At 46.5% G+C, this 13,428-nt stretch overlaps 1 protein-coding gene across 1 annotated transcript; it reads right to left on the reverse strand.

The window, feature by feature from the left end:
• Nucleotides 1-2,614: 2,614 nt before the first annotated feature.
• fgf18a (fibroblast growth factor 18a) lies at nucleotides 2,615-11,364 on the reverse strand. The gene is made up of 5 exons (XM_037261388.1): nucleotides 9,829-11,364; nucleotides 6,127-6,166; nucleotides 5,843-6,020; nucleotides 4,344-4,450; nucleotides 2,615-4,219 (listed from the first exon to the last, which is right to left on the reverse strand). Exons 1-5 carry the CDS (start codon nucleotides 9,858-9,860, stop codon nucleotides 3,947-3,949), a joined length of 630 nt encoding a protein of 209 aa, XP_037117283.1. The 5' UTR covers nucleotides 9,861-11,364; the 3' UTR covers nucleotides 2,615-3,946.
• Between the last annotated feature and the right edge of the window lie 2,064 nt (nucleotides 11,365-13,428).

Below are 13,428 nucleotides of genomic sequence, written 5' to 3' on the forward strand. Positions count from 1 at the left end.
GACGGGAATTTTTCAATCATACTCCCTGATGACTGCTGGGATAGGCTCCACACCTCTGACCCCCGTGGGGACAGAAATGGATGGATATTTTCATGTTTTTTAAGCCAAGAAGTATTTGTATTCCGGAAACTTTTTCATTTGGGACATACAGTGTTTGGTACTTGTGTTGGAAATAACCAAATACATCAGTCGATGTCTATGATGTGAGACAATGCAGGCATATCTCATTGTTCTCAATGATTTATTTAGAATGCTTTCAGTTAATGCTGAATTAGAGCGAAATGCTTCCTAAATATACACACGGCAAATCTGATTGATTTGTATTTGTCGCACAACCTTTTTATGAGCTTATGTCACAATCTCGTGTTTTCCAAATTTCAAGTGAATAATTCCTTTAATCGTCCCACACAGGGGTAATTCCATTATGCAGCTATCGTAATTTAAGATAACTAAAAGGAACCTGAAGTTAAAAAATGGCGAGAAGGTTTAAAAAATTTAATATACAGTAATCCCTCGTTTATCGCGGATAATCAGTTAAAAAACCAGCCGCGATAAGTGAAATCCGCGAAGTACGGTCACCAACAAGAAGTACCGGGCAGGCTAACGAGTTAGTGGAAGGAGGCTAATTCGTGATCGTGCCAACACGCGAAAACGGACTTCTAAAGGAATGTAAACGAACATTTGGAGCAATACTACATTGTCCTATAGGTTAGACACGTTTCCCCAATTTAGAAGTTTTATTTTGACTTTTAAATGTTTTTTAATCTGGGAAAAAAAATCTGCGATGTAGTGAAGCCGCGATAAACGAAACGCGAAGTACCGAGGGATCACTGTACACGAATCATATCAAAGAATCTCATAGGTTGATGGCAGTATTGGCAGTTATGTTCTATTTGAACAGTTTGATAAATATAGCAGGAAGGAGTGAGCTGCGATATCTTTCATTTTCATGCCAACGCTACCTATATTTATTCCATGTTTTTGCACAAAAGACACGGGGCTGATTAGAATGTTAAGAAAATGTCCACTAGATGGCAATATTGGATCACTTAATTCCCACAGTGAGGCCAAAAACAACCTGTTACAGTAGGCCACACACACACCATCTTGTATAACTTAGAGAAGAATGCATGTTTGAATAAATACAAGAGTACGCGTGAAGCAAGACTGCTCCGTAAGAAAGTGGCTGCGTTATCGTATGATGGAGGGTGCGGTTTGTTGTGGAGCGTAGTTTAGGTCTTTGTTTATACTGAAGAATGTTTCATATTGTGGAAAATACGTTACGTGGAGGCTATCACGTGCTTGGTATATGATGCCCGTCTATGGGTGTGTGTGCTTCCGCTGGGTCGGTGGGATTTTGGCCCATAATTCCCGCAGCTCTCAGGTCACTGCTCCGTTCTCACACACATATTTGACATTCCTTCCTCGACGCGATTACCATACACCTTCCACTCTTGGGTTTGGCTACGCAAAATATTTCCATCATTCCCCACGTGCAGCTGGAACAATGTTCCAGTAATGAACAAATCGGCCCACCGGCACCCCTGACTTGCTCTTCTTTATCCCACACCCTCATTGCCCTCCCGCTTCAACACCAATTCCTGTTGCTTTGCAAATAGGAATCCTCTGGCACGACCCCTTTCCCCCCTGAGTCAGCTGTTTGTGTCTGCCAGCATGATTGGGTCATTTGGCAGCAGCATCTCTTCAATGACCTCCCGCTATGATATGGAAGGAAGGGGAGGGTAATGAGAGATAGATGAGAAGAGAAGCAACACAATAGGGCGTGTTTTCCTTACCGGGTGCTTCACACTGCAGGGAGAAACCCAACACGTGACTGAGTGAGCAATATGGTTTCCGAATGAGATAGAGATCATCGGACGAAAACAGAAAAATTGCAGAATATAACAATAATGCTAATATTAATAACAAGAATCTTTATAATAATGGTAATTATTATAACCGTTTGAGCATTTATTAGATATCCTCGATATCCGTCTTAAGATCCATTAACTAGAACACTTTTTATTCCTAGGAAAACTGTCGTACTAGTAAAACAATTAACTACATGTCACAAGTTGAGGGGAAAATATGCGCTTGTTGACAACTGTCCTGCTAGTAGTAGAACTAGTATTGACTACCATTGGCAAATTTCACTACTTCACAGCCAGGGCCTCACTAGCATTACGGGACTAAACTACAATGTGCAGATGTCAATGAGTATGCCAAAGCTGTCCCTTGAGTATGCAGAGATTTGTTTGTTTGGGGGTATCACAACTTTAGTCTCATAGTATTTTGACTTCATTCTCTGAGTGTTCTTACATAATTCTTTTTAGTTCGGCCTTTCCATTCAGATTTCATGTATAGTCATTTGGATCTCTACTCATTACTGTGCATCTCCTAGATCCAAGGACAGCACACTAATTAAGTGCAGGGGTTATTGAGGCCACAGACCCTGCATATGTGTGCATTCATGCTTCTTTCTCTTCCACAATGTTTTTGTTGTTCTCATGTGGGATTTTTAATGGCTCGGACACATCAATATATTCTCTATGTAATTGCCCTTTGTGGTGTGTCAGTGTCATGTGGGAACAAATCATTTCAGAGACGCATTAAATGGTTCTGTAAGGTTTACTGAGTCAAGAAAGACTGCTGCACACATAGCTGAAATAAATAAATGAAATAATTTTATCATAATAATTATACTAACCATCGTAGAATGATTGCTTATTTAGTGTTTCTGTTTTCTTTTTATATATATATAATATATATATATAGCTTTCAATAAATTGTTCCCTTTAATATTTTGTTCTCCTGGGCGTATGCATGAGACTTTGGTTTATTCCATTGAATGTCCTGGTAGCAGCATTCTGTATCCACGGTATCGCACAGGAGCATCATCCCCTGAGGGTCGTTTCTATAGTGATGCTTAAAGAGAAGGCACCTCCCCTTGTGTGCTCCCCCTCTGTGCTCTTCATCGCCCCTCTGCACCTCCGAGCAGAGGGTGCTGCGTCCTCTGTGGTCATGGTAAAAAGGGTGGAGTCCTGAAGAAGGCCCTCGGTTGTCTTTGGTTGCTCACTGGTTTGGTGTTCTGTGGTTGGCTGGTTGTTTTGAGTACATTTGTTCTATACATTCCAGTTGCTCCATGCCGTTGGAGTCTCCAGAGTCCCCGCGTGAACTAGCTTTCCTCATGCTTGTTGATGCACTCACAGAAACGTGCATTCATTTCTTCATTTTTCCTCTTACAGACATGCATGCATGTATGACGTGAGTCTGTCACCCCGTTTCCTCACGAATCAATACATCCATCAATCACTCTCACAGGTTCCCACCAAGCTTGCAGTGAGAGGAATAAGTGCGTCACATGTCAACAGTCCATTATTGGTCCTTGATCTGTGCAGATCATTCCATCCCTTTGTCCACATTGCAGTCTTTTCCCTTTAGACTGAGCACCCACTCACCCTTGTCCTCTCTCTGTATGGGCCAGTTGTAATTCCATTCTAGATATTGTCCAGCTGGTCCACAGCAGGAGATGTAAAAAGGCCATGTGTTTTTTTTTTTTTTGTGTGTGGTTTTGGAATAAAGGCCTTTGTGGAGCCATGGACTTTGGACTCTTTTGGCTGCCCTTCAGGTATTCTGTCAATAGTTCTGGTCTGTGAAGGGAAGTAGACCAGGCTATATCGCTTCCAGTGATGGACCACCGAGGATCCAGTTGGTCCCAGAAAGGGGGGAAAAAGGAATGATCTAAAACGATGGGGCTGTAGTGGCAAAAAGGTTGGTGTAAAGATAAACCCCATTAATGATTCATCAAATTTCCTAGTCAATGTTTGTCCCAACAAAGCAAGTTGTTCAGTGGAATGCGAATGTTTTTTGATTGACCGGTTCAGCCATTGGCAGGCTCAGGTCAAGGTTTTTGGCCAAGCAACTCGAGTCTGGGTGTTAGCTGCCATTAGCGGGGTCCAGTAGCACGCACCCGCTTGCCTCTCTTGCTGATGGTGGTGAATCGAAATGGTGTGGTGAGGTCAGGTTGCTCCCCAGGCGGGAAACGCTTCATGAAGTGAACATCCTGCTGGTTGGGGAGCGTGTGGGGACCGCGGCGAGGGCGCCCTCTTTTTGTGAAACCCACATACCAGCCCGTGTAGCGTGCTGACATCAGAGCCGTGTAGTGGTTTTCCAGAACCTTTTCCACGAAGACACAGTCGGCACTTCTGTTACTGGCCTTCTGAGGAAGAGGAAGCACAAGCACCCACATGTGCAGAAAAGAGAAACAAAGAGAGGCTGGTCAGGACAGTGGATCACAATCATTTTCTTCTGGGCATGTTGATGTGCCCGGAATTCATTCTTACCTTTCCTACCAGCTTGCCCCGGCGGTTCATGCACAGGTAAAAGTTGGTTTCTTTTCCCCGGATTCTCACCTGGCTACCAAAGGTGTCTGCCTCCACTACGAGCTGGGCTTGTGAAGGGACAGACAGAAGGAAAGACAGACGTTAGAGCCAAATAAAACAAAAAAAGGCAATGCTTTGGTGTCAACAGAATCTCTTTATCTGCCATTTCATTCCATTTTATTGTCAAATCATACAGAATAAAAAGCCACTTCCATCCACACAGCTGCTTTCTAATGGCTGACTACATCCTTTAAATTTTTTGTGTCACTGATGCTGGACAATTCCTTCTGGCACACACATACAGTTCAATCCATTTTTGTCTGTGCTTCCGTGATCAAAAGACAACCAAAATGAGTGATCCGTACTGAGACCTCGTTGATGGCCCACACAATTTTTCTATGGCATCAATGAAACCTTCCGTGTCTTCTATGTCTCTAGACGAACAGATGGTTTTAAGATAAGCGGTTCATGTAGTTGAGACGCTGCTGCCCACAAACTAGCCTCATAAAAATCCAAACAGATAACACTGGTGCTTTTGAGCATCGAGAGAAAAGCAATAGAAGATTTGGTCTCTCTCGTAGTACTTGTACACATACAATACATACGTACGTACGTATGTTCATCCTTGCGGGCAATATCACTTCCCATCCTCAAAGAGTGCTTGAGCCTGGTTAAAAATAAAGCCCTAAAATGGTTCCTACATGACCGTAGTCAACAAAGGGGTCAAGAGAAATCAATAAAGCCTTCCCTCTTAAACCCCCCCCAATATCCCTTCAGCTCTCTTGCATCGCTGTGCATGAATCAGACACAAGACAGCGATTTCTTCGTCTTTGGAATGCTTTTGGAAACATTTACAGAAGGCAATGTTTTGCTCGGGGTGGAATGTTATTAACTTGTTTGTGAATTGAGATTCAATACAAGCCACCAAAGGAGCAAATAAAGAGACATGACCTCCTGGCTTCCTACTGCCCATCGATTCTGCGTGTAGTTTAAGAATGGGTTTAGCCATAATTACATTCAAGGTGGAGAGGAAGATGGAATGGGGGATGGACACTGGGAGCGTTAAAGCATGGAAGTGGAAAGAAAAGGGGGGAGGCAGCGAAAAGACGCCTGCTGTTTTAAATCCAGAGGAGACAACAGCTAGGATGAGAAATCAATGCGCAGATCGATGAAGAAGATGAGTTTCTAACATCAGATTTGACACAGCCTACCAGCCTTCTCCTCTCACTAACGTAAAACCTTTCTTTTTTTTGACTCAAACACCTTCCTTCTCCCATTCTCTTTCTGTCCTTCTGTCCATTTGTGAGTCATTGAGTCAGCAATCAGTCGGTGAGGTCTAAAAGACATCGTGTGATGCCCTTGTGCCAAAGCCTGGGGAGGCTTGCACAGCTGCCGCCTACATCTGTTTGTGCATTCACTTGTTTAACCACCACGTGTGTGTGTGTGTGTGTGCGTCTTACCATATTTGTCTCCATCTTCTCCCTTGGCGCTGATTCGGCGCCCCAGCACTTGGACATGTTTGCCGCTGGTGCGACTGTAGAGCTGGTAAACCCGATGGTGTCGTCGACTCATGGTGTCTCGCACCTGTGTCTGGTTCTCTACATGCACACTGAAGTTGACCCCATCCACACCGAGCACCTGTTGGAAACATGTGCCCATGCAGAAAAGTTTGAGAAAGTGCACCTCCATCAAAATACAACTCGTCTTCATTGTTGTAAAAATTCCTCATTGTCATGCATCTCACCTGTAATGGATTGCACATCACCAGCAACATCTGGATACATCTGGAAATCGTTGAAACAGAGCAATCGTTAAAAAAAAACAAAAAAAACATTGACAGCTGGGAGAGTCAAGCATGACGCCGTCAGTCATTCCCATTCCCTTCGCCCTTGCCCCGCAGTTCCAACAGCTCTTTGCCTTATTGGCCAATTGCTCACATTGCTAGCTGGCACAGTAGCTTGACACACAGACAGACAGATGTCCAGGCATCAGTAGACGGGCAACACCCATGGCCCTGTTTATAGTTACGCTACCCGACTTCTTTCCGAGCAAACCCAAAGTTCCGACGGGGCCATGTCAAAGTCTGGCCTCCAAATGACCCGACTGGACCGTACAAACATACCGAGACAAATAGAATATGTTTTGCATGGGACATCTGAGGGAATGAGTCGGTTTATTTGGCTGAGGTGGATATGTAGACAGCTGGGCTGGAATACAGGTGCACACCGGCCTGTGATGTGGTTTTGGCCAGAAGTGGATTGTGGCACCAATTAGGTATGCTATGACTAAGTGAGAACATGAGCTACCAAATGTGTGGAAACATCATTTCTAGAGGAATAATTATGGTGATGGACAAGTCATGTGTGTCATCACACTGCTTATTTATGTTACTACTGAGCATGCACCTGAATTTTGGATTATTTGAGAGTCCAAACAGAAGCAGCTGGTTCTCTTTTTCCAATTAAAATATCCTCTAGCTCTATCTAATATTAAACCACAAACCTTGGAGCTATCGTTTGTTATGTCAAGCTCGAGATTGGGATTGTGCAAAATCAGTCCTTGAGCTACTCTGCATTAGTGACTTGATGACTTTCAGAACCAAGCATGGAAGGTGAAAAGCAATTCGACCAATCTCGTCTTTCTTCACTTCATCTCTGCAAGCCTCTTGCGTCTCCATTCCACTCTGTGTCTGACTTGTTGCCCTCCCTATCGCTCCTGCACCTCTTTCTCTCCCGCCTATCATTTTCCTGCCTCACAGTTTATGTTTGGGGTTAGTGAGGTGACTCCTCCGCACTGTCATGGGCATGCACACAGATGTGTGTATACAGGAGGAGCAAGCAGCTGACAGCTGGGCTGAAGCAAAGACATGTGCGCTATTTCTGAGACTGGGAGATTGAGATGGAGAGACCGGCTCAATAGGACACAAAGGGGTCGAGAGAAGGTGATGCAAGAATAAATTGCCAGGGAATGTTGATGGCAAGGAATACAAAAAGGTGAGGGATAAAATCAGATGTTTGTGTGCGCGGGCCAAGAGTGGGATCATAAAAGGTTGCATCTCTCAGGAGGAATAAAAACTGAAGAGACAGTATAACCACAGAGTGTGGTCTGGTCTGGCGTGCGAATGAGACAAAAAGATAAATAATGGGAAAGAAAGGGGAAGAGGTTACAAGTCATGCACATCATAACACAAGTCACCACCAGCTCCTGACTCTGGCAAATGTACCTCATCGCATACTCTTGCCTCATTCCCCTCCTTTTTTTTTGTTTTTTTGAAACACATGGCTGCTTAAGGGCCACCGTCACTCGTTGGCTCTAGTGATGGACATAATAATAGATTGACAGATTCATTGATTGTTAATATTATGAAATGGACTACTTGGCAATAACCATCGACTCAATTTGTGGTCTTAGAAAGAGCAACGTGACTTTAGCCAGGTCAACGTAAAAATACTTGTGGCCTTGGAAAAAGTGCAAAATTTGATCTTAGAGCCCATTTATTTGCACTTTAGAGTACGTTGGGATAGATAGCACATGAAGGACAGCAGGCCTCATCAATGAATCCAAAACAAATTTAATTTGTTTTGTTTGCAGAAGATGTTTCACGTTGAATCCAAAGGGCTCTGGCTTTCTAAACCCACTTGCCTTCAGCTCACCCTTTGTGGATTACCATGACCTGGATGGCTGAGAAATTACACAGACATATTGTATCCCCATTTCTGACAGCGCATACTTTGCTGTGTTGACTCTTCAGTCATTCTAATAGACGCAGACGTCCAGGGCAATGCTGTGTTGGCCCTCACATTTTACCTCCACCGCCAAAAACCCTGAGCCCCTGTGCCTTGTGAGGACTCTCAGCTGTTAAAACACCACGGCCGCACTGCCGTTGAGGACACTGGAGGAAAAGTGCCTCGACACTGGATTCCCCGCTCCCACAAAAACCACAGACACTCCGTGTTGTGCCAGCCACGGAGCGAACGCGAAAGGAAAGAGGGGACCGGTCAGGGGTGGGGGAGGGATGAGAAAAGGACAGAATAGGAGCAAAAAAAAAAAAAAAAAAAAGGTCGGGCAGAGCGGAGGTATGGGGGGGAGAGGGAAAGCCCGGTGCGCAGTGGCTGTCTGCCAAAACAAGCAAAAGCTCTGACATCATAAACCTGCGTCCTCGCAGATGCACCAGGATAACACTGCGGTCGGACGAACGAACCTCAGCGCGACCGAGCGAGCGCGGGTGCAAAGAGGGCGCGATGGGCCTGCTGGGACTCAGCATACAGAACAGCGGTTTTAGCTGTGTGTAGTCGTGGTTAGAGCGGTAGGCCGACACTGCATCAGCGGGCCTCGGCACGTTGGATGTTAGTCTGTGGGCCTCTGCGGCGGTGGTGAGGCAAGTGGGTGTGTGAGTGGTATCAGCAGGAACAGGCCCGACTGCGGAACAATAGTTAGAGAAAGCCTCAAAGTGGAGCTGCGGCTTTTAAGAGAGTAGCAACAGGTTGCTGCGGTTAGGACTTTTTCCCTTTGCATGCCAGACTTTGATACAATGGGAGAAACTGCATTTTCTGGGCGGAGGGAATAAATCCATAAATGTCTGCGGTAAAGCGATAGGCAAGAAGGAAATGAACGGCTCGATGATTGGCTTTGGTCGACCTTAACTAAAACCAGCAGACTAAACAGTCGGTCTGCTCGTCCTCAGATACTGCCAGGGGCGCCGTCATTCGTCAGTTATTAATTCAAAGTTTTATCTCAACAAGCATCTCTGGAAAAAATGGTGAACATGCAAGACGAGGAGACAGATGTAGGCAGTTAGGTGGGTAAAACGCAGACAGCGGGGGATGCAGGCAGGGAGGAGAAGATCGGGCAGCGGCGCCGAAACACGCCCTGTCCAGGTTGCGCGAGGAATGAGAAGTATCTGACGATGGCTGCCATGTGGGAGAAGGAGAGCCGATGCAAGAAAAGAAAAATAAATCCCTCTCGGCTTTTAACAAGACACACCTCGAATGGGCAAGCAACAGCCCCCCGAGTATGCATCCTCCCTCACATTTGCTTTTGGCACTTTATCATGTTCCTATCCCACTAGATAAAGTCAGCGTTACTTGACTCGAAAATATTTTCAGTCGGAAAAAAAACTGGAGATGGGAAAACGGCCTTCCGAGCCAGTTTCGGCCATCCCTGAAGTAAGTGTAGATGGTGATGGAGATGTTTATGGCAGCTTTTATGAGTAACACAGCCCCGAGTGTGACCTAGTGCCCCCGAACTGTCAGCCAATCAAAACAGGACTTTCCTTGCATGTTTTCCACGGGGACTGATGAGGAGTGATGTAATCATTTGACACTGCAATCCCTCCATCATCTTCATGCGTTACTCGACTCATTTGAAAGTAGTTTAAACACAAGGGGGAGACTGAGCGGAGAGGTCTGATTACTGCAAGATAAAGACATTTGAAAGGGAGACTTACAAGACGGTCAGCGTGGAAAGAAGGGACCACATCGCTTCCCCCCTCCACTATGGAACTTGGCCCAGAGTCAGACTCCTCGCTCGGCCTGAGCCAGTCCGACAGCCCGGAGAGTTTCCCTCAGTGGTTGAAATCCGGTGGATGTTAGGCAGAGTCAAAGAGTGAGCGGCCACTCCAGTTGGCATCGGCGATGGCGTGGCCCGGTTCCCACAGCGTGGATAATAAATCTGCGGCCGTGGGTAAACTGGTGTTTGAGGCTGGAGGAGTCGTGCCACTGTGACCGCAGGGCAACCTCGAACAGCTGTCCACGCCGGGGGATAGTGGGCGGGGGCGCAAAGTGGTGAGCCAAAGATAAATCGCGCTCCCGACGAAGGACAGAACAGGTGAAATCGCGCGATCGATTTAGGGACTGTCAAACTCCGAAAAACCGGTGACCCTGCAGCAGCCCCGGCCCACGATGCGCGCGCGTAATCTTAGGCGTAATCCAACCGACCGGCGCGTAAGAGGAAATGTGCAGTACGCTGGAGAAGGCGGTAGACGGTGGATTCGTTCCGAGATGACAGCAGCAAATGAGCTTCAGTCCCGGCTGAGTAGGTCCAGTAACTGTTGGGGGTTCCTGGCTACGTGAGAAGGATGCTCGCGCACACAGCAGGTGGGGGACGGAGGCTCTGCGGGCGCAGGGTGATGCAAGGCGCCTTCGGTCATGTCGGCTCCCCCGCGATGCCTCCGCTGGTCTGACGCTCCAGTAACACAACAGTGTCCGTCACAAATGTCGATAATGTCCTGGAGCGGTCCAGCTCCGAGTAGTGTGCAGACGGGACGAGACTAAGGAGGGAGGGGGTAACTGGACAGGATGGGAGCAGCTGTGACTGGGTGGCGGACTCAGGGAGGAAATGACAGCCGCACTTTGCACCTGATTTTCCCGACTTGCCCGCCGCCCTCAGCCGCTGGTTGCCGCCTGGCTGCAGTACTTCTCCCTGCGCCTCCTCGACACAATACCAGCCAAAACACAGCTCGATGACATCACCTCCAAAATGTTTGAAGGGGAAAATGCAATTCGATCGTTTTATTTATTTTTTTAAACCTAGAAAGTTAAAGCTGTTCCTACGAAGAGCGGAGACGGGTGGGGGGGAGCACGAGTCTCTCCGCTCCGAGAGAGAGAAAAAACAGCTCCGCGTTGCAAGAGAGGGGTCGAGCTCGCCAGGTTGGTGGAGAAATAAAAAGTTGAACACTGCAAAGGTTTACCCAAAATCACACTGACAGATCCACTCGCCGTCCAAAACCTGCAGCGCCACTCTTCTTTTTCTTCTTCTTTTCCTTCTTTTACTGCCCCCCTCTTTCATTCAAAAGGCAAAAATGAGCCCAGTTGTGTGGTTTGATCCACTTTGCTGCTATTATGCAGATGTTTCTCGCTTTTAAAAAACGCCAGACTCTATGCATAAACAGCTCTCGTTCAGGGGGCTGCACGGTAGAGGCACGTCGGCAGGCACAGACCTCACTCTAAGAAAACCAGAACAAGATTTTAACAGACGCGGATCAATCCTCCCTCCCTTCCTCCCTCCTCGCCTCTCCTCTCGCCCTCTCGCCCCCTCCCTCTCTCTCTCTCTCTCTCTCTCTCTCTCTCTCTCTCTCTCTCTCTCTCTCTCTCTCGCACATTACACATTTGGTTCAAATTGAAATGTGTCACTCGCAACGCCATGCTGACTGTACTGCAGGACAAGAAATGACATTCTCAACAGGTGAGGAACACAAGAAGAACTTTATGACCTCTGCTGTTTCCATTGTTGTTTGAACAGTTCACGGAAAAGAATCCATAAAACTGTGGAATGTTGGAGAGTGGCCCAAGGAAGAAGAATTTGGTGAATCTAGCAATATAATGGCCCAAATTAGTATTGTTTGGCCTTGGTGAATATAAATTGGGTGGGTGAATTTCTGACTGTATGCACGAATGCAAATATGATGCATGGATGGTTGGATGAGTGACTGACTCGTAAGGACTATGTACAGCAATTCTTTCTGACCTCAACAAAGTGGAAAATTGGACTGAAGGACACTGTCTCGAACAGTCAGTAAACATCTGTTTTAAAATCAACCGCTTGGCCCACATTGCCCGCATATGCCACGATCCCCCAGTTGTCAGTCCCCCACCCGCAGCCGCCGCCCCAGCCCGTCAATGTGCATTCAAATGATGCATTGTGACTCCCCTTTTCTTAACTTTTAAGTGAAACCTTAAGAGGGGAAATGAAACGGACAATGAAAGACAGTCGGGAGGGCGGTATGTAAGCAAGGACATGGATCCAAAAGGAACATTTTTCAGGGATTTCTGCAGAAACGCCCGCTCTGCGCTCCCCCGAAAAAAACTCCCTCTCACCGCTGCAGAACCGCAGACAGTCAGCCAAGCCAACACAACACTCCTGCCATACCTTTCAATGACATACGCGCACGCACACACGCAAGCCCATGCATGCACGCACGCACACACGCACACAGACTAGAATTAGAGCGAGTGTGGTGGGAAAGGGGTTAGCCTCACACACTAGGGACAGTTATGTTGGCTCAATGAAGGCCTATTCTTTTCATCATTGTACTTTTAAATCATACACACATGCACACTGGTTTGTGCTCGAGGACAGGCTTCAGCTGGGACGGACGGGCACTGGGGTGCTGCGGTCGAATGCCTTTCCAGTCATGCTCCGCGGAAAAGCCTCTGGCCTCCTTTCTTACCACTGGCTCGCTCTGTGTCTTTGCACCTGTGTTTGGGTGCTTTCTCGCCTGCTCGCCACATCGCTGCAAGGGACATGAGCGTAAATGTTGTGGAGAGGGATTTGAACCACATTGTGGTGACGAGGTATGAGTCCGTCTGGTACGGTTAAGACCAGATGGAAGGATTCAAGAAAAAGCACTAAATAATGATAATTAGAAGGTTGCAGAAGTACAGTTGATTGGTTTAATTAGAAGACTGAATTCCATCAAGTGCTACTTTTCGCTTCAGATCGTCACGTTACAGTCTCTAACAATGAACCGTTATCTACTTTGACTGCAAATATTTAGGCCGAATTATAACTGCATCGAAAGTAGCAGATGACTTAAGTAAAAAGTGGAAAAACAGCAAACCCCTTATGCTGTCATTAAACACAGTTAAAACAAGGAACAAATCAACACAGCAACCTTTCCAAAATCCAGATGATTTATAATGAAGTGAAGCAGACAACTGTTCAAAAGACATTCGCTAAAACACCCATAAACACTCTTTTACTCCATCACAATGGAAATGTGTCTTGCACATTAGTCATTTCTATAACTTCTGCAACTGCTAGCAGAGCCATAAAATCACATTGGTCTCTTATTTTCATCGAGAGCGCATCTGCAGCTGGGCACAAATGCCGGTGGAGCCTGGTTTTGGGTCGCTGGTCGTGTTGACTGGTCTCTGCCGTGGTGGGTGTGCCGGCGCAGCAGATGGAGTGTCATTTGAAATGTGCCTGATCAAGTGACAATTTGGTGGCAGAAAATTGATCGTGCCATGTCTAAGGGCCAGCACAGGGTAGACTGCTGCTCTTTCAAAGGGAATGGGAGGAACCATTTTGAACCACTTTTGAGCAAACT

The sequence above is a fragment of the Syngnathus acus genome, chromosome 10, assembly GCF_901709675.1.
Source record: "Syngnathus acus chromosome 10, fSynAcu1.2, whole genome shotgun sequence".
NCBI classification, from domain to species: domain Eukaryota; kingdom Metazoa; phylum Chordata; class Actinopteri; order Syngnathiformes; family Syngnathidae; genus Syngnathus; species Syngnathus acus.